This window comes from Ylistrum balloti, unplaced genomic scaffold (assembly GCF_031769215.1).
Source record: "Ylistrum balloti isolate Yb309-2 unplaced genomic scaffold, AGI_CSIRO_Ybal_v1 Utg370122, whole genome shotgun sequence".
In the NCBI taxonomy this organism is placed as follows: Eukaryota; Metazoa; Mollusca; class Bivalvia; order Pectinida; family Pectinidae; genus Ylistrum; species Ylistrum balloti.
In genome coordinates, this window is record NW_026782138.1 from 730,831 (window position 1) to 751,673 (window position 20,843).

The following is a 20,843-nucleotide window of genomic DNA, read 5'->3' on the forward strand; positions in this document are numbered from 1 at the left end:
TTCCAAGAATTTCACTGGACGTTTACACCAGTAACAAACACACCTTTTTAATGGATATGTTGATACATGATAATGGCTACGAAGATTTCAAAGCCAGATCTCCTGTAACATATATGTATGTCTTCAGAGTACGACATTTAGAGTTATATCGCCCGTCCTTAATCAACCCACTCTTTGCTATTACATGGAGAATCTTAAATCTTGAATAAAGAGTGCAGGTATATTGGGGTAACCGTGGTGAAGTAGGTCACTACAACTGCTATTTTTGGACTCTAACGTTCATGCACAATAGATAAAGCTTGCTGTTTCACATTTCATTATTGTATAAAACTAGGCTTTTCTTAAGACCGTCATTTACCTGAAAAATGTCACTGTAAGTTAAACCTTCGTAAGACAGGTACCTTTTTTCAGAAAACATCTACCTACTTTATAATAAAACATTTTCAATAATTTTAAGAAGGATGTGAACTGCGTCCTATTAGGACGAAGCTTTGGCCATCTTTAATTTATTTAATTTTTTTCTTTTTGTATTCCGGTGTACATGTCCGACGTACATTTTGTAGGAACATCTATGGAAACGGCGTGTCAGCTAGCTAACGACCAATCCTACGTGATCTTTGGTCTTCACGTCTCCTGTACTGCTTTGTGAATGGGCATTTACATGATGCATACATGTTACAAATAGAAGAGTATGGCAATTGTTTCATAGAAGGAAACATTGACAGACTGTTGACGGGGATTTTTATGTGAAAGCTATTGTTTATAAAACAAATTAATTTGCTTATTACCTGTATCATTAACTATACTGAGCTTGTTCAGGTGAGGTGAAAGGGACACTTCTTCAGACACCTTGAGGGGGACTGGGAGAGTTTATTTTAAGGTATACACTGACTCAGTGAAAAATGTAGCGAAATTATACTAAAAGAGATGGTGGCGGAGCATCTAAGACATTCTTATCACAACTGTACATAGCTTTTGTCTAATTTCGATTTTATGTAACAGAAGACAGTCTTGATTGTTGATGTTCATTGTATTTTCTCCGCTCTGTGCTTCGCATTCCCTGATTTTTTTTTAAAGAACTACATGTATCGTTTTTACTGCTTTCTTATCTTGAACTTTTTCTATTTTGTTTTACGGAGAAACATCTTAAAAATACTAACAACAGGACAGAGGTGACAAGATAGTATGACATTCGAATTGGTAGTGACTAGATAATGGGACAGCCTGATTAGTGGTGACAAGATAGTGGGACATTCGGATTGGTAGTGACTGGATAGTGGGACAGCCTAATTAGTGGTGACAAAATAAGGAACCGTGGAACAAGGAACCGTGGAACAAGGAACCGTGGAACAAGGAACCCAGGAACAAGTAACCGTGGAACAAGAAACCCTGGAACAAGGAACCGTGGAACAAGGAACCGTGGAACAAGGAACCGTGGAACAAGTAACCGTGGAACAAGGAACCGTGGAACAAGAAACCCTGGAACAAGGAACCGTGGAACAAGTAACCGTGGAACAAGAAACCGTGGAACAAGAAACCCTGGAACAAGGAACCGTGGAACAAGGAACCGTGGAACAAGAAACCCTGGAACAAGGAACCGTGGAACAAGTAACCGTGGAACAAGTAACCGTGGAACAAGGAACCGTGGAACAAGAAACCCTAACCCTGGAACAAGGAACCGTGGAACAAGGAACCGTGGAACAAGGAACCGTGGAACAAGGAACCGTGGAACAAGTAACCCTGGAACAAGGAACCGTGGAACAAGGAACCGTGGAACAAGAGGAACCCTGGAACAAGGAACCGTGGAACAAGTAACCGTGGAACAAGGAACCGTGGAACAAGGAACCGTGGAACAAGTAAGTGGAACAAGGAACCGTGGAACAAGGAACCGTGGAACAAGAAACCCTGGAACAAGGAACCGTGGAACAAGGAACCGTGGAACAAGGAACCGTGGAACAAGTAACCGTGGAACAAGGAACCCTGGAACAAGGAACCGTGGAACAAGTAACCGTGGAACAAGGAACCGTGGAACAAGTAACCGTGGAACAAGGAACCCTGGAACAAGAAACCCTGGAACAAGTAACCGTGGAACAAGAAACCCTGGAACAAGGAACCCAGGAACAAGAAACCCTGGAACATGGGACCCTGGAACAATTAACTATGGAACAAGGAACCCTGGAACAAGGAACCGTGGAACAAGGAACCCTGGAACAAGAAACCCTGGAACATGGGACCCTGGAACAATTAACCCGGGAACAAGGAACCCAAGAACAAGGAACCCATGAGCAAGGAACCCTGGGACAAGAAACCCTGGAACAAGTAACCGTGGAACAAGAAACCGTGGAACAAGGAACCGTGGAACAAGAAACCCTGGAACATGGGACCCTGGAACAAGGAACCCAAGAATAAGGAACCCTGGAACAAGAAACCCTGCAACAAATAACCCTGCAACAAATAACCACGGAACAAGGAACCGTGGAACAAGAAACCCTGGAACATGGGAACTTGGAACAAGGAACCCAAGAATAAGGAACCCTGGAACAAGAAACCCTGCAACAAATAACCCTGCAACAAATAACCACGGAACAAGGAACCCAGGAGCAAGAAACCCTGGAACAAGAAGCCCAAGAACAAGGAACCCAAGAACAAGGAACTCAGGAACAAGAAACCCTGGAATAAGGAACCCAGGAACAAGTAGCTATGGAACAAGGAACACAGGAACAAGGAACTGTGGAACAAGGAACCTTGGAACAAGGGACCCTGGGAAAAGGAACCCTGGGACAAGTAACCCAGGAACAAGGAACCCTTGAAAACGCCTATAAAGTGAAACTTTCGACTAACCTCCTCTGGGGCATTTTGTCCAATCACAAAACAGATGTCATCGCCGTTTTTCAGATGTAATGTTTTGCCTATAAACAACATTAAAATCGAGCAATAACTGAATTTAGCTCAATCAGAAGCCTCCAGAAACCCGACAATCCCTGAAAAATACTAAGACTTCACAAGAAAGGATAGAGGATAAACCTCTTCTTAAAGGAACTCATCTGACACTACCTCATGTTGTTAGTTCTCTACCCCATGTTGTCAGTACCCTATCCCATGTTGTCAGTACCCTACCTCATGTTGTTAGTTCTCTACCCCATGTTGTCAGCACCCTGCCTCATGTTGTCAGTACCCTGCCTCATGTTGTCAGCACCCTGCCTCATGTTGTCAGTACCCTACCTCATGTTGTCAGTACCCTACCCCATGTTGTCAGTACCCTACCCCATGTTGTCAGTACCCTACCTCATGTTGTCAGTACCCTACCCCATGTTGTCAGTACCCTACCTCATGCTGTTAGTTCTCTACCCCATGTTGTCAGTACCCTATCCCATGTTGTCAGTACCCTACCTCATGTTGTCAGTACCCTACCCCATGTTGTCAGTACCCTATCCCATGTTGTCAGTACCCTACCTCATGTTGTCAGTACCCTACCTCATGTTGTTAGTTCTCTACCCCATGTTGTCAGTACCCTATCCCATGTTGTCAGTACCCTACCTCATGTTGTCAGTACCCTACCTCATGTTGTCAGTACCCTACCTCATGTTGTCAGTACCCTACCCCATGTTGTCAGTACCCTACCTCATGTTGTCAGTACCCTACCCCATGTTGTCAGTACCTCATGTTGTCAGTACCCTACCCCATGTTGTCAGTACCCTACCTCTACCCTCATGTTGTCAGTACCCTACCTCTTGTTGTCAGTACCCTACCCCATGTTGTCAGTACCCTACCTCATGTTGTCAGTACCCTACCTCATGTTGTCAGTTCCCTACCCCATGACGTCAGTACCCTACCCCGTGTTGTCAGAACTACAAAGTGTTGTTGCTAGAGAGAGGTTCCATATGTGATTGTCTTCATTGCTGTAACGGGCCACGTTATAAATGTGTTTATTCGGGTTTCATTGACTAATTAAATAAACAACCGTAAAACCTATTTTATAACTAATCTTTTTATTTTCAATAAATAACATTTGCAAAACGTCTTTTCTTTGAAGACAAAAATGTACCAACATACATGAACATCTGTATATAGTTTCAACATGTACGATCTAATATCACAACAGTATGTGTAACACAGAAATTTGCTGTCCTATCGCGTGCTTTGTTCGCTAGTAATCAAGGACATGCATGATACATCATTGGTAATGCACATCATTGCTCGTGCCTGAATACGAAATCTGACCTCACTGGGCTTCAGCTACTCAGTGGGATATATGTTTACCCTGCTACACGCACTGACCACGGGAATTGACCATGGTGTATACAATATCAGTCCTTCCATAGGGTACACTCGCCAGCGCGCTTTAAATGAACACCTTTGATGCAGTGCACATGTGCCTCTCGTTCGCGACGTTGTTTGATGACGTCAGCAAGGCCTTCGACGACCTCGATATCCTGATTGTTTACCTCTACCAAATTACCATGGAAACGGTTATGGTAGTTAATTATGCAAGCAAATCGAACATGAACTGTTTTCTTGACACGCATGTTTGTTGTTTCCATGGATACTTCGATTTGTGGACATCCCGTGGTTGATTCTACAATCACATCTCCGATTGGCTGAGAGTTGGTGTCGTAGACAATGAACTTTTCGCCTCTCTCGAGAACATCGTTACTAAATGCGTATCCGTCTTCATCGCTATCAGACCAAAAACAACAGTCATTGACGTTAAATTTGTCTCCCTTGAAGGTCAATCGTTTTCCGTATCCCATGCCGACGGACATCAAGTAACGCCCTTTTCCGTCAAACACGTCGTCATTTCTGCTGACGTAACGTACCTTGTACCGGAAACCAGGACAAATTCGCCTGTCCACGTAGAAACCTACAACGGAGAAAGCCGAAATGAATACCCTGTCTTATATAAATAATGATCATATATACAACAAGTGTGAAGCTTAATGTTCCCTATCAGTATCTAAGTGACACTGAATAATGCATTTTGGAGAAATGAGGGAATTTTCTTAATCGTTTCGAACACCTCAGTAGAATTTTTTGCAAACATTACATATTATACTCAGAACCATTGAATTAAACAATATACATTAATTTAATTGACAAATATCAATTTAAGAAATATAAATATTGAGTTTACATATTGCCTATTTACACTGTTAAATGATTGAACTAATTGTAGATATTCACGAATTCCAAATATTCTCCTGCACTAAAAGTCATCACTTCAGTGACATAAAATATGTGTTATTACAACAGCGAATGGACGAGAAAACCTCTGGTGCATGTAAACATGATATTTACTGTGTTCTCGGCGAACTTGCGTGGTAGGTAGTCCCTCCGAAGAGGAGAACAACTTACTAATCACATATTGTGAGCAAGTTCATGTTTAAGGGACATCGTCAAATCGCTGGGCTGCGGTAGTGCTGACTTAGAACTTCTCAAAAACTGAAAGTAAAAATATTGTCAAGAACACATGGCAAAGCACTGCAATACGTCACTATATCTCTAGAGGTCATAGGTCATAATGTCTGTGAAATTTGGAGTAGAATCTTAGACTTGTAGAAGCTGTATGTAGGTTTACATAAGTAAACAACCATACATGTAGCAATATACAAAGACGTGGATCTCTTGTCGTTTTTTATTACTATTTTTTTTTTACTTTTTAATCAAAATGTTATATTAGAGAGCAGTGTTACATGGGGTTTCAGTCATTGTGGCATTAATTACGCAAAATAGATAAGTAAAGGAACATCGTCATTCCGTTTGTTTAGAAAGAGATCCACGTCCTTATGTTAAAATGATTAAAGACAATGAAAACATGTTCAAATCTAGAATGTACCGATAATTATAAATTGGCAATAGCTGAACTAATTAACAACTACTGAAAGTTAATACAATTGGTAGTGTTGTAAATATGTAGATAATTTAAACGAAGCATCGAAATGATACAAAACGGTTTGGCATATTGAAAGACACGTGGAACGTGTGCCGTTGAACACCCGATATAGTTACTGTCGTTGTGTAAATGACACTTATCAGTGATAGATCAGAGATTGAAAGTGGTAAATGGTGGGTTAATGTCAGATTCAACAAGATTATCTTTTCAGACATATAAAACATACAAAAAACGTATTAATTGATACGTATTATTTTTCTCGTGCCAATTACCGGGTACACTTATTTTCATTCATCATCTACATCTCCCAGGATGCAATAGTTGCACATATATGTGTGCACAAGTGTACTTGTATTTTTGAAGGTCGGTACACAAGTTATGAAAACCGAAGGCCACTTTCCGTTCACCACTTTCATCAACAACACCTAATTCATTGAATTGTAAACGTTATTAAATAAGACTGAACTTTGTTATACTTTTTGGGACCAACACCGGTGTACAATGTGCGCCATTAACTAGATTAAATATCTTAATTTTTCAAGGGAAACATTTTATACAGGTTTTTCTGTTTATAAATAAATGGAAACTGTCCCGACGAATGAATTGACAATACGTTTACAGATTAAGTATCCAGAGAGATGGCTGCCATTGATTACACCACTACATTGGTCCCAAGTGAACAAGTCACTACTCCAAGCAGGTATTAGTACTGTAATATCAGACAAAGTCGTCACCTTTTCGTACCTGAGTTGTGTTTTGTCCCAAGGTCGTTCTAATTCTAAGGTTACCGCTATTTGTAAGTCAAGTGTTGACATAGGAGGCAATGGAACAAAGCAACCGTTGTGAAATTAATCACCATCAACATTTATATACAGAAACAGCAAAACCCACCTTTGACAGGAAACTCATGAGGACGGATACCATGTACTGTGTACTGGACGGGAATGTCCACTGGTCTCAAGGTTAAACTCTGGACAGCGGTCAAATCTTCTACCTCTTCATCTGTGGGTACCTTTTCTGGACAAAATGGTGTTCTGTCTTGTCCTACTGAAGACAAGGTAGATAGTAGGTTCCATTTGGTAGAATTATTGCAGTCGGTCTTTCCAGATTCATGGATTTCTCTGGTCCCCAGGGCAGTTTCTAAGTCATCCTGGCGAAGGGCAGGATACAGAGACAGCCGCTTCAAGAAATTTCCATCAGAATCTTCGTTCAATACTGATGGAACCGGTGTTATGAAATTAACGATTTCCATGGGTTTCTATCTTCAACGTCTAGTTAAACAGATTACAAATTACTACTATAAGTGAATAGACTATTTACTTTGTAAATTTTAATGCTTAACGGTGAAGTGTTGTTGAAGTTAAAATAGATCTGTATGAATGGGGTCTTCCTGCTGTAATGACTCAGCTGGGATCAATACATAATGTATACCGAGGCTCCTACCGGATTTCACCCGATCAACCAATCAAACAGTCCCGTGTAGATGAATATCACTTTTCATTGGTTATTCTGGTATAAATTTTCCCCACGTGAAACACTCGTGTTCTATTCATGCCTGGGTTTGTTTTTATTGTTGAACGCCATCAGCCTGGGCCTTCTAGTGAATGAGATGTACACACTAACAAGACCTCGTTACACGAAATATCGGTCATTTATTGTACTGCCTTTCAGCAGACTCCTGTTGGTCACAGTCTAGGACGTATAAATATTTTTAACATGGCGCTTAGCCATCTCTTTTATTTATATGTTTAAGATATTCAATGAGACGTGTGTCCGAGGGAAAAGTGTTCATGGAAGACAAGTCTACGGTTGTATGCGTACAAGGTGTGCAAAGTTTTTGTTCGCTCGACCGTCTAATCCTATTAAATATATCTCCTTCATACAGCACAAGAAATATTTACAGATAAGTAATTAGAGTGGTAAACTGCATTAGGAAACCATGGTGTTAATCCGATTTACCTGTTGTGTCGTCCTGGTTACAGCCCGTTTCCGGCTTACTTAACCATTCTTGCGTAATTCTATTGCGCTAAGTACTTGCAATTCTCCCTGAATTGCTTCATTAGTGTTTTTGACATTTGTTTATATTATTTTGTGTAAAACACATCATTTGGTAGAAAAATCTACAGCTCGATACTCACTATAGCACTATTTCCTAGACATTTGAATATGATTAATATGAAAAATATAACTTTTGGATTTGTGACCACTATGACCTACTATTCTCAATGCACGTGCATCAGCTTCTTGAGATATCCTTTTATTCACATTGTGCTTACGTTCACATAAAGACGTGCTTTTAGTTACATTTTTTTTTGCGAAAAAACAACCAAATAAAATGATACATTGATGCTTTGTAGTGTCTCGTTAGTATCTTGGGCTGGATATTGATTTCACGAAGAGGTCAAAATATCGTGAAAATCTTTCCATTAATTGTAATGTGAATTTAACGAAACGTGGATTAACTTTTGGTGTGTATTAAAATTCGTTTGTCCATCATTCCAAACGATTTAGCAGCTTGAAATATGAAAACAATATAAGCCCGTGTTCATTGGTTCTCATGTCACAACCACACTAAATGATTTGCATACTAAAACCAAAGAAACATAACTGTATTTTTGTCTGCCACACTACTACAGTCTTCAAAAAACTTGGCGTGTTTGGTTACCAAGGAATTCTATCTAAAAATTAGTCAATCTTTCCGAAGATTAAGTGCTGACAAACCATACTTAAGTGTTACAGTCATTCAGATTGTCAGTTCATCATAAAGATACGGACCTTTGTCGTTTATATTGGATTCATTGGATCCTGAAATTTCCATATGAATCAATGTAAGCGACGTTTTAACGCCAGCTAATTTCCTTCTTATTACCGTTCTTAGTGGTCTTATAGTGGTACTCTGAAGGTTGAATTAGCTGAACGTTGATTTTCAAGTTGAATATCATCTCATAAAATAGTTCTGTAATCAAATTTGATTTTCCGATTTTGCTTCCATTCTTCGGGCACGAGAGCTTTCTTTTTAAAGAAAGGTGAACGAATAAAATCTAATAAAACTAAGGTAAAAATATGAACAAATGTAAGATTCACACGGAGGCTTTTGAAAAAGTAAATAAAATGAGAATAAGACCAGATTTTTCTTTTGCGTTATCGACGATACCCGCCGTGTAAGTCTTTATCAATACCAATAAATAATGTCACGTTCTGGAAGGAGAACAGGGTTAATATCATATTTTCAACAGAGGTCATTGTGATGGCCTGTACAACTCCGTAAACCCTATGTTATGTGAAATGTCAGCTGTTGATATCTTTCAAGGAAAACGTGTTAATGGTAACAACCGCTTTGATATCGAATTAACTGGAACAGTAATATTTGACGATATGGTGTGATAATATAAAACCGTAACTTTGGAGATTTGTTTCCGTTTATTTTAGTGTTTCGAGAATGTCAGTATGACGTACAAACTTTTATTCATTATAGTGATGTTATCCAACGAATTTAGACGTAATGATAGAATAGCATAAAACACATTTTTTCTCTCCGATAATCACTATTTATTCTATACTTAAATCTGAATGCCGAGAGAAGCGAGACGAAAAAAAATATCGAGGGTACTTAAAGATATATTTTTTCAAATATGATAACGATAATATTAACTATGAGAAGTAGTTATTTCTGAAAGTGATGTACGTTTTGCTGTCATTAAGGAGTATCGCACCTTGCCGTGCGGAATACCGGTTCAACTGCGAGGAATATGGTTTACGAATTGGGGATCCGCACCACAATGTCATGATCAAGAAATCGGAAAACAAATGATGATTATTATTTCCTCCAATGATGAAAAGTTATAGAAAACATGAACAATGAACAGAATTGCATTTCATGTAATGTTGAAACATACATGCGCACTTACATACATGTAGGCCGGTAATTTGTCTCTACACTGATAAGTTGATGTCAATGTTCACATTCATTATACTGATATAGATATTTAGATTTCTTTTGATTATTCTCATTTCAGAATCAACGAAAATTTTCATATCAATAATAACATAATAAATGTGAATATTGTCGTTATCATATTGAAGACAGGAAATTTCAGTCTAACACACATGTAGTACTATGTCATCAGCACTGAAATCTACTGAAATCCGAAACAAATTTCGAAACTTGATAAACTACAAATAACATATGGTAAAATTACACAAGGTGACATTTTGTTTGAAGTCAGTAGAATTGTCTGTATATCTATGATGCCTGGCGAGAGGAGTAGCTGTACTCAGTAGATGTCACGGACTTGATTTCATGAAATGAAGTAAATAATGTAAATAATTAAGAAACCCCATCCGGCCAAAATGTTTGTTAAACTGTGTCAGTATAGCTTGGCAGTATAATTAACTCTTATACAATTCTATGTTTAAAAGTTAAAAAAAAAAAAAAAAACATATTATTTGATATCAAACTAGCGGATCAAAGTACATTCTGGTTGTGGTCGGGGACACAACGGTGGTACAAAGGTGTGAAATTAACTGAAGTATAAACTGCGTTTCACTGTAATATGTTCTAAGTATGATAGAGTTATCTCCCTTATAATACTTTTGACCACATTTCGTGGGATGCTCTACAAGGGTCAGTGGAGAGATCTTGTGCTAGAAGGACTGAACATAGCATTGGATTAACAATTTGCACATATCTTCTACAACTAAGTTGGATATCGTGCTGTAAGATGACCGGTCAGATATTGTGTATGTGTCACGTGCTACACACCTGATTTTGATGCCGCACTGTAAGATGACCGGTCGAATATTGTGTATGTGTCACGAGCTACACACCAAAATTTGATGCCGCGCTGTAAGATGACCGGTTAGATATTGTGTATGTGGCACATGCTACACATCTAAATTTGATGCGCACTGTAGGATGACCGGTCAAATATTGTGTATGTATCACGTGCTACACATCTAAATTTGATGCCGCACTGAAGGATGACCGGTCGGATATTGCGTATGATCCACTTGCTATACTCCTTATGTCACTGCAACATTTCAGGCCGTTTTGGAACATTTCCTTCAAGTTGTTAATGTCAATATGAACATTTTAGGCCGATTTAGTTGTTCCCACCATCTCCTCATTTTTTAATTTCATAATTTTAATTAAATTCAATGTTATTAGTAATTAATATAGAACTGGACGAAAGTTAAGATGATTTATATACGTCTTTTTCCAATATAGATATTATATATGAACCACGTGCTGCAAGCGTACTAAACATGAAATAATAAGCTTATATCTAAATTGATAACTACAGATTTTCATGAAATATTTAAAAACAAATTATTTTTACACAAAGAGAAAATGGAAACGGAACTAAGAAAAGTTTCGAACATAGAGTCGAAAACCTTTTGGTATATTTTGAATGAAATTAATGGTCCCTGTAAGGAACAGAAGCTAGACAAAAATATTTATAAATTATATGACACTTTAAAGAGTTGAATAAGGGAAGTAACTCTGATGAGATGTTTGACGATGTGGTTATAGATGGGGATAGCAGATTTGATCATCTGTTGAATGGAAATATTACTGAATGTGAAATTAGAGAGTCCAATGTAAGTTTGAAGTGTAATAAAGCTTCAGGTTTTGACGGAATTGTTAGTGAATATTTAAAATCTACTGTTGAACTGTTTAAACCTTTGTAATGTAAGTTGTTTAATATTATATCTAATACTGGTTGTATTTCCGACTCTTGGAAGATAGGTGTTATTAAACCCATTTATAAAGGAGATCCATCTGACTTAGACAATTACAGAGCTATAAGTCTTGTTTCATGTCTAGGAAAAGTTTTTACATCAATATTTAATAACAGACTAAACAAGTTGGCTGATGAAATTAATCTAATTACCTGCTCCCAGGCAGGCTTCAGGAAAAATCATTCCACCACTGACAACATTTTTATTCTACATGCATTGACTTCTATTTATTTTTCTCAAGGAATGAAATTATTCTGTTCATTTATAGATTTCAGAAAAGCTTTTGATTCAGTTTGGAGACTTGGTCTATGGAGAAAAGTTCAAAAGAATAATATAGCCGGAAAGATGTTCAAAGTAATATTTAATTTGTATGCAAATACTAAATCTTGTGTCAAAAATGGAAATGAATTGTCAGAAATGTTCAATTGTAATATCGGGGTAAAACAAGGAGAAAATTTATCACCGTTTCTATTTTCAATTTATCTCAATGATCTGGAAGATTTTCTCGCAGAAAACAATGTTAATTGTCTTTAAACAATAGAAACTTTGAGTGAAAATTCTTCTGTATGCAGACGACACCATTATTATGTCTGAAACAGCGGAAGGACTTCAATCTGCTCTTAATACTTTTGAAGTATATTGTAATACCTGGAAGCTTAATGTTAATACTAACAAAACCAAAATTGTTATATTTGCAAAGAGAAAAGGTCGTACAGTCTTCCACTTTACATTGTGTAGTGAAGAAATAGAAATTCTTGATGAATTTCCTTATTTGGGTGTTTTAATTAATTACAACGGAAGTTACTTTAAAGCTATATCTAAATTAATTGAACAGTCTAAAAAAAAGCAATGTTTGCTGTTTATAAGAAAATAAGAAATATTCAGCTTCCAGTAGACCTTCAGTTGAAGATTTTTGACTCACTTGTATTGCCTATACTTTTATATTCAGTAGAAGTTTGGGGCTTTGAAAATTGAAGTGCCATTGAAAAACTTCATTTACAATTCTGCAAACGTGTTTTAGGTATTAGAAGAATTACACCAAATTTTATGATTAATGGTGAAATTTGGAGATTCCCTTTACTTTTCGAAGGAAGTACGTTTTGGTAAAAATTAATTACCTGTAATAACTTGTCAAGTATCATGTATAACATAATGTACAATCTACAAATTAGCGGCAATATGGATTCAAATGGTTGAAAATTTTTCAAAATATATTTATAGAAACTGGTTTAAACTTTATCTGGGACTACCAGAAAATATGTACATTTAATAGAAATTATTTGAAACTTGTCGTTAAGCAAAGATTATAAGACCAGCTCATACAAAAATGGTTCAGTGATGTAATTAATTCCTCTCGAGGAAATACCTATTGTATAATGAAAAGTAATTTTGAATTAGAAAAATATCTTTTGAGACTAAAACCTAGAGAAAGACAAATTATCGTTAAATTTAGAACTTCTAATGTGCATTTGCCGGTAGAAACAGGAAGATGGACTGGAATACCAAGGGATAACAGAATTTGTAATCTTTGCTAAAATGAAATTGGCGACGAATACCGCTATCTTTTTAGATGCGATCATGAATCAATTCGTAGAATTAGAGATCAACTTATCCCACGTTACTATTCTACTTATCCTAGTATTACAAAACTGCATGGACTTTTTTCTGTATGTAATGTTAATGTTTTATCAAATCTCAGTAAATTTCTTGAAAAGCTTGATAATCTATTGAATGTACGTAGCTAAAATGATATTATGTATGTAATTGTTTACCGCCATGCCAAGAATGTGTTTTTTTTTTTTTTTTTTTTTTGTAATCTGACCTCTTGTAACATACTTTGTATGTCTGAGAGTACCAATAAAATCTGAAATCCGTAAGGCCAGGAGTGCAGTGAAGGAAACAATTCATCTCTCATTTACATTTGGCTTTGAGTAGTGACCAGACTGTACACTTTAGCGTCGTATTAACCCCTACAGGATATCAATCCGGTCTTCTACAATATGGTCAACTAACAGCACTCCAAGTCAAAATATTTTTGACTAGAGCAGGGGCAGAAGTGAGTATAATATGACATGAGGGCATTCACTAATTGATATGAAAATCACGTGACAAAATTATATATTTGTTGTTAAAGAGGACTTTCTAAAGTTTGATTAAACTTGAGTCGAAGTAATAAATGAGATTTTCTAAAGTGGTAAATTATAAGTGATAAATTGTGGACAAAAACAATTTGGTTGAAGCAAATAGACATTTAGCTAAAAACATTTTTTATCATTGCAAATATGCGCATAACCGGGTTACACTTTTTAAATATTATGCTTTTCCGGGTACGTGTTGGTTATTGGTACTACTTGTACGTGGGCCACCATATTGATGACAATACCCTGATATCGTGCTAAAGTGATTTATTCAACCATGGTAACACCGTTTGGCTAGAGAAAGCTCTTTTTCCCGGCCGGCTTACCTTAAGGTTTTCAAGTCAGCGGTCCCGGGTTCGAATTTGCCTAGCGGAGGCATTCAAGTAATTAATGACCTTTTACACTGGTGCCGATGCAGAGACTCGGGAATAATACTTAGCATTGTCCAACAAACATCGCTGTAATGCCCGAAATCTCTGGTAAAATACAGATATCTCCCTTTAGCTAGATCGATTGAACATAAGACTAATAAGCCAGGGATCCCAGGTTCAAAACCTAACTGATGTAAAATAAAGGCCTATACTACTCTAAAAACAATGTTGATTGGTTATCGAGATGATCTAGATTGGAGTTACTTCCCTTCGGTAAATATGATGAATTTATATATTTGTAATTGTCACCGTGGTCATACAAGTGGCAAGTAAACGCGTCTACACAAAGGTGAACAGTTAAAATAAAAAGTCGATTAGGCTATAAAGTAAACGAGTCTATGAACCCCTAAATCTTCATCAGGATTCGTCCACTTCGGCGACCTTATCCAGATGTAGATTCAGAATGAGGTATGGCTTAATCTATACACTCCCGTACTGAAAGTCGAATTATCGTTAAACGTTATGGACGGGAAAACTGAGTCGCTAGGAGTTGATTTTTAGGTAAATAGTTTTGTAACTAAACTGTCATATAACAGAAATGATAAGAGAAAAAAAACACCGATTTTATTTCTGGTTATGCGTTGCATCTTTCTGTTTCAAGGAATAAAACTAGATATATAGGGTCACTTGCAAATATTTTCGTTCTTACATAAGAACCCGCGTGTTTACTAGCCTATTTATAAAATTCATAAGTCTCCCAAGTTGTAGAACTTGTGATAAGATAAATAATTCATCAACCAAGAGCTCACCGTTGTTTTCTCTAACACTGCGCCTTTCTGGCGGTTTTCAAAAATCATATTCCCGTTGGCCGATTGTCTACCTGTGCATGGGTCTCTGAAATTTCATGCTTATCGATAACAATAAAAAGACCCTTCAGAAACTAACGTAAAGAGAGTAAGCAGAGACATTGGCAATTATCATCTAATAAATACACTTTCATAATGAATTTATTTGCAACTGATATAACAAATTCGATATATATAGGAACACCAGATATAATTACATGTAATTCTGATGAAACATATAACAATGCTTAATGTGGACCTAAACTAAGTTTTCGAACATGTTAATGTGTTCAATGTACAATGCGCTTTCATATCTAATGCAGATATGCGAAATACGTTGTATAGATACATTTTAAAATCAAAGTAAACGAATGTCACTCGTAAAATATTCCATGGACCAGACCAATAGCTACCAGAGAACTGTTTTTGTACGTTACGCATGCGTGACTGTCGTTGCTTGCGTCCCAGAGACACCTACTAGCAACTTGAATGCCACTTTCTGTTTGTTGACTGATAAACACGTTACATATTACTTTGTGTCGCGGGGTGTTCATACTCTTCACCTTGTTCTTAATAGCCACTGAAATCTCACAACACAGTCTAGCGCACACGATCGGGTCATAGGTCACGTTGGCAAGATATTCATGAAGTATCGCAGAGATCTCATTGCGAATTTTGAATGGCATGAAGCAATCATCCGGCTTCATTTTGTATGTATTTTCTAATCGAATTTTCGGTTTGCTTTCCGGAGGTTCCTCCAGTGTCTCATGGGTTGGTCCTAACAGCGCCTTGGTCATGCGCCTGATATGGATTCCCTGTTGTGAGCTCTGTGCCAGCTTTAGAAACGAAGACTTTCGACGGTTTGGGTTAGGCGTCATAAGTTTGGACATGGTCTCTCTCGAGGTCCGTCGCTTGCTATCCGACGAGGCGTCGTCTGTTATCTGTAACAAAAATGTACCTTACAACAAAAGTATCACAGGAACGGAGCAGTTTTAAACTAAGGAACGTTCGAAATCCCTGGTTACAATGTTTGCCAAAACAAGAAACATGTACCGAAATATTGAAACTCAATTGTATTAAGAATATATCGAAAGAGAAGACAATCTTGACGGTACAACTCGAACAAGAAGCTTTTCGGATTGACGTGGTGAATGTCCTTTCTTTCAGTTACCAGCCGAAACAATTTATGTGATGTATAAGAAAACAATCGTTGTATTTTGAAATTTTACTATGTTTTAATTTGCTATTTGTCCCTTAATATTCAATATGTTCCTATGAGCTGTTCCCATTGTTTTAATATACGGCTACGTTATACTACACTATACTACATCTGTTGACACTACCATCTGAGCAATAATGCATAGGCTTTGGGTTACGATCGTGTTAATACCGTTAACCTTTATGCTTCTCAATGTGTAGTGCAGAAGTTTTCAACTCAACGTGTCATGTACTTACAGCCAACACAATGTGTCGTGCTCATACCGTCAACCCAATGGTCTTACCGTTAATTCTATAAGCCAACTTACCAATATATGTGTTTTTGTGTCTGGATTTACCATTGACTCCATGTAATGTTTACTTGCCATTAACTCAATGTGTCGTGTATGTTTGTGTCCTGTTTTTACAACTGAATATATGTGTACTGTTCTTACCATCATCAAATTCTTTGTCCTGTTTTTTCATCAAGAACTTTTTGTGTCATCGTTGTATCGTGTTCTTGCAGTTAATTCTGGATCCTGTTTTACCATTAACTCTGTGTGTCCTGTTTTTAACATGAACTCTTTATGTCAACGCTGTGTCGTGTTCTTACAATTAATTATGTACGTTGTATTACCACGAACTCTTTGTGTCCTGTTTTTACCACGAACTCTACTTGTCCTGTTTTTACCACGAACTCTTTGTGTCATTGTTGTGTCGTGTTCTTACAATTAATTATGTACCTTGTATTACCACGAACTCTATTTGTCCTGTTTTTACCACGAACTCTATTTGTCCTGTTTTTACCACGAACTCTTTTTGTCCTGTTTTTACCACGAACTCTTTGTGTCCTGTTTTTACCACGAACTCTATGTGTCCTGTTTTTACCACGAACTCTATTTGTCCTGTTTTTACCACGAACTCTTTGTGTCATTGTTGTGTCGTGTTCTTACAATTAATTATGTACCTTGTATTACCACGAACTCTATTTGTCCTGTTTTTACCACGAACTCTATTTGTCCTGTTTTTACCACGAACTCTTTGTGTCATTGTTGTGTTTTTACAATTAATTATGTACCTTGTATTGTGTCCTGTTTTTACCACGAACTCTATTTGTCCTGTTTTTGTCCTTTGTCCTGTTTTTACCACGAACTCTTTGTGTCATTGTTGTGTCGTGTTCTTACAATTAATTATGTATCCTGTTTTTACCACGAACTCTATGTGTCCTGATTTTACCACGAACTCTTTGTGTCCTGTTTTTACCACGAACTCTATGTGTCCTGTTTTTACCACGAACTCTTTGTGTCCTGTTTTTACCACGAACTCTTTGTGTCATCGTTGTGTCGTGTTCTTACAATTAATTCTGGATCCTGTTTTTATCACGAACTCTATGTGTCCTGATTTTACCACGAACTCTTTGTGTCCTGTTTTTACCACGAACTGTATGTGTCCTGTTTTTACCACGAACTCTTTGTGTCATCGTTGTGTCTTGCAATTAATTCTGGATCCTGTTTTTACCACGAACTGTATGTGTCCTGTTTTTACCACGAACTCTATATGTCCTGTTTTACCACGAACTCTTTGTGTCATCGTTGTGTCGTGTTCTTACAATTAGTTCTGTGCCTTACCATTAAATATGAGTGACCATTACTTACCATCAGCTCTATTTGTGTAACCACCAAATCTATGGTATTTATTGGATTATAATAATACTTTTGTTTTGAGAATTATTTGTAAACAATATTTACCGTTACCTCCGACATATTGTATCGTCAAGGATTATGGCGATTTTCAGATCTTGGAGATGAACCTGAAAAATATGATAATGAAACAGTACTGTATTGCTGATCTAAACTAACCCTGGTTTTCTTTTTGTTTGATGTATGTTGATATATATTATTGTTTGTACACGTTGTAACAGCAGATCACCATTGCCAGGACCAAAGTATCGAAACAAACAATCCGATAGTATAAATTCTGAGTCAGGATTACCATAAATACCCGGATTAATTTCTGTATGGATTAAGAATTTAGATTATCACACTGACGTGGTATTCTAAATCAACAACGCTGTTGCACGATTAAATCATTTTTTAAACTGGAACTACAGAGGCAAAGAAGTAAAGGCATGGCAGCCGAGAATATATAGATATCTATGTTTGAATATGATATATCACATAGAAATACACACACCGTCATACACTAAAGTATGTTCAACACTGCGTCGCCGTTCATCAACATTTACCGAAAATTGAGGAGTCGTCATACTTATATCAAACAGTAATTCAATTAAACCATTCTACAATATTACACACGTATCTACAATATATCTGGGATTTGAAAGAAAAAATAAACATCAATTCCTTGACCATTATCATATTCGCCATCCCTATCGTCCCACCAGAGTTATCATACCTAATGACGTCATAAATGATTAAATACAGATTAATCGTTCCTCTGATGACGTCATCAATGATAAGAAATAGGCATTTCAGCGTGTTATCTTTCGAAATCATAAAAAGACGCACAAATATTTGAAAAATCAAAATTTCATCATATACAGCGACGGTTTTACTAGTAAATAACGACAAATAAGATAGTTGCATTGACAAACCGATAAATCTCAGATCTTTTACACAACTGTCGATATATAACAATGGAGTTTACAAGTGTAGTTTCTGGTTATCGACTGCATGTATTTTGGGAATTCCAGCTGCGACACATGATGGGACAAGAGGACTATACCTTATCAGCTATTTTTTATGTTGTGTTAAAATGTTAGCCATCCTTATCATAATCATTTCTCTAAATGCCAATGTTTTATTGAGATCGATACGGGTTACATCTGACACGTACATGTTAATGTGATATATGACACAATAATGAAGAATACTGTATTGTCTTGTAGTGTAATAGGTTATACATTTAAAGATTAAAAAAAATTATCATCGACCACGTTATACGAGGTTATACACGTGTAGAATGTTTAACTGATTATCGACTACATACAAACGGAGCTATATATGGAAATGTTTAGTTTATTATCGACTACATACAAACGGAGCTCTATATGTGGAAATGTTTAGTTTATTATCGACTACATACAAACGGAGCTCTATATGTGGAAGTGTTTAGTTTATTATCGACTACATACAAACGGAGCTCTATATGTGGAAGTGTTTAGTTTATTATCGACTACATCAAATTATGTTTTAAACGAATACGATGTTTAACTGATAATCTACCTCATTTAAATGAGGTTATCCACGTTTAGAATGTTTCATTGGTTTTTAACCAATTTTAAATGAGGTTATACACGTGCACACTGTTTAACTGGCTATCGACTACATACAAACGAAGTTATATATACGGTACGTGTTTACATTCAAACAAGGTTGTTATACACGTATAGAATGATTAACTGATTATCGACTACTTTCAAACAAAGTTATACATGTGGAGGCTGTTTAACTAATTATCGACTATACATTCAAACTCGGTTATACATGTGAAGGCTGTTTAACTAATTATCGACTACTTTAAAACTAGGTTATACGTGTGGAAGCTGTTTAACTAATTATCGACTACATTCAAACTAGGTTATACATGTGGAGGCTTTTAAATTAATTAAACATACTAGGTTATACATGTGGAGTCTGTTTATCTAATTATCGACTACATTCAAACTAGGTTATACATGTGAAGGCTGTTAAATTAATTATCGACTACATTCAAACTAGGTTATACATGTGGAGGCTGTTAAATTAATTATCGACTACATTCAAACTAGGTTATACATGTGAAGGCTGTTAAATTAATTATCGACTACATTCAAACTAGGTTATACATGTGGAGGCTGTTGAATTAATTAGACTACATTCAAACTAGGTTATACATGTGGAGGCTGTTAAATTAATTATCGACTACATTCAAACTAGGTTATACATGTTGAAGGCTGTTATAATTAATTATCGACTACATTCAGGTTATAAAACTAGGTTATACTTGTGGTTATAAATGTGGAGACTGTTTAACTAATTATCGACTACATTCAAACTAGGTTATACATGTGAAGGCTGTTAAATTAATTATCGACTACATTCAAACTAGGTTATACATGTGAAGGCTGTTAAATTAATTATCGACTACATTCAAACTAGGTTATACTTGTGGAGTCTGTCTAACTAATTATCGACTACATTCAAACTAGGTTATACATGTGAAGGCTGTTTAACTAATTATCGACTACTTTAAAACTAGGTTATACGTGTGGAAGCTGTTTAACTGATTATCGACTATACATTCAAACTCGGTTTACATGTGGAGTCTGTCTAACTAATTATCGACTACATTCAAACTAGGTTATACATGTGGAGGCTGTTAAATTAATTATCGACTACATTCAAACTAGGTTATACATGTGGAGTCTGTTTATCTAATTATCGACTACATTCAAACTAGGTTATACATGTGAAGGCTGTTAAATTAATTATCGACTACATTCAAACTGATTAGGTTATACTTGTGGAGTTTCTGTACATTAACTAATTATCGACTACATTCAAACTAGGTTATACATGTGAAGGCTGTTAAATTAATTATCGACTACATTCAAACTAGGTTATACATGTGGAGGCTGTTAAATTAATTATCGACTACA

General features: G+C 36.5%; 4 protein-coding genes across 5 annotated transcripts; 2 read left to right on the forward strand and 2 right to left on the reverse strand.

Moving 5' to 3' along the window:
• Nucleotides 1-365: 365 nt before the first annotated feature.
• Nucleotides 366-2,285, forward strand: LOC132550413 (uncharacterized PPE family protein PPE16-like). Its single transcript, XM_060214474.1, has 2 exons — nt 366-373; nt 1,310-2,285. The coding sequence occupies exons 1-2, from the start codon at nt 366-368 to the stop codon at nt 2,283-2,285; spliced, it is 984 nt and encodes a 327-aa protein (XP_060070457.1).
• Nucleotides 2,282-2,810, forward strand: LOC132550414 (phospholipid scramblase-like). Its single transcript, XM_060214475.1, has 2 exons — nt 2,282-2,319; nt 2,351-2,810. The coding sequence occupies exons 1-2, from the start codon at nt 2,282-2,284 to the stop codon at nt 2,808-2,810; spliced, it is 498 nt and encodes a 165-aa protein (XP_060070458.1).
• A 1,162-nt stretch (nt 2,811-3,972) lies between these two features.
• On the reverse strand, nt 3,973-7,275 carry LOC132550389 (uncharacterized). 2 transcript variants are annotated; one of them, XM_060214451.1, is made up of 2 exons: nt 6,782-7,275; nt 3,973-4,861 (listed from the first exon to the last, which is right to left on the reverse strand). In XM_060214451.1, exons 1-2 carry the CDS (start codon nt 7,140-7,142, stop codon nt 4,308-4,310), a joined length of 915 nt encoding a protein of 304 aa, XP_060070434.1. In that variant the 5' UTR covers nt 7,143-7,275; the 3' UTR covers nt 3,973-4,307. The 2 variants fall into 2 exon arrangements, 1 of the variants encoding a protein (XP_060070434.1); XR_009554218.1 differs by lacking the exon at nt 6,782-7,275 and adding an exon at nt 5,296-6,772 and having other exon boundaries at nt 4,772-4,861.
• Nucleotides 7,276-15,360: 8,085 nt separating this feature from the next.
• LOC132550418 (dynein light chain Tctex-type 5-B-like) lies at nt 15,361-17,946 on the reverse strand. Its single transcript, XM_060214480.1, has 2 exons — nt 17,932-17,946; nt 15,361-15,927 (listed from the first exon to the last, which is right to left on the reverse strand). The coding sequence occupies exons 1-2, from the start codon at nt 17,944-17,946 to the stop codon at nt 15,361-15,363; spliced, it is 582 nt and encodes a 193-aa protein (XP_060070463.1).
• Nucleotides 17,947-20,843: the final 2,897 nt, after the last annotated feature.

Bases quoted from the DNA above. Each gene is read 5' to 3' on its own strand.
- LOC132550414 (XM_060214475.1), top strand. From the start codon at position 2,282: ATGAGCAAGGAACCCTGGGACAAGAAACCCTGGAACAA. The intron at 2,320-2,350 runs GTAACCGTGGAA...CCGTGGAACAAG, and splicing joins GACAAGAAACCCTGGAACAA to GAACCGTGGAACAAGAAACC.
- LOC132550389 (XM_060214451.1), bottom strand. From the start codon at position 7,142: ATGGAAATCGTTAATTTCATAACACCGGTTCCATCAGTATTGAACGAA. The intron at 4,862-6,781 runs GTGGGTTTTGCT...TCTCCGTTGTAG, and splicing joins TCATGAGTTTCCTGTCAAAG to GTTTCTACGTGGACAGGCGA.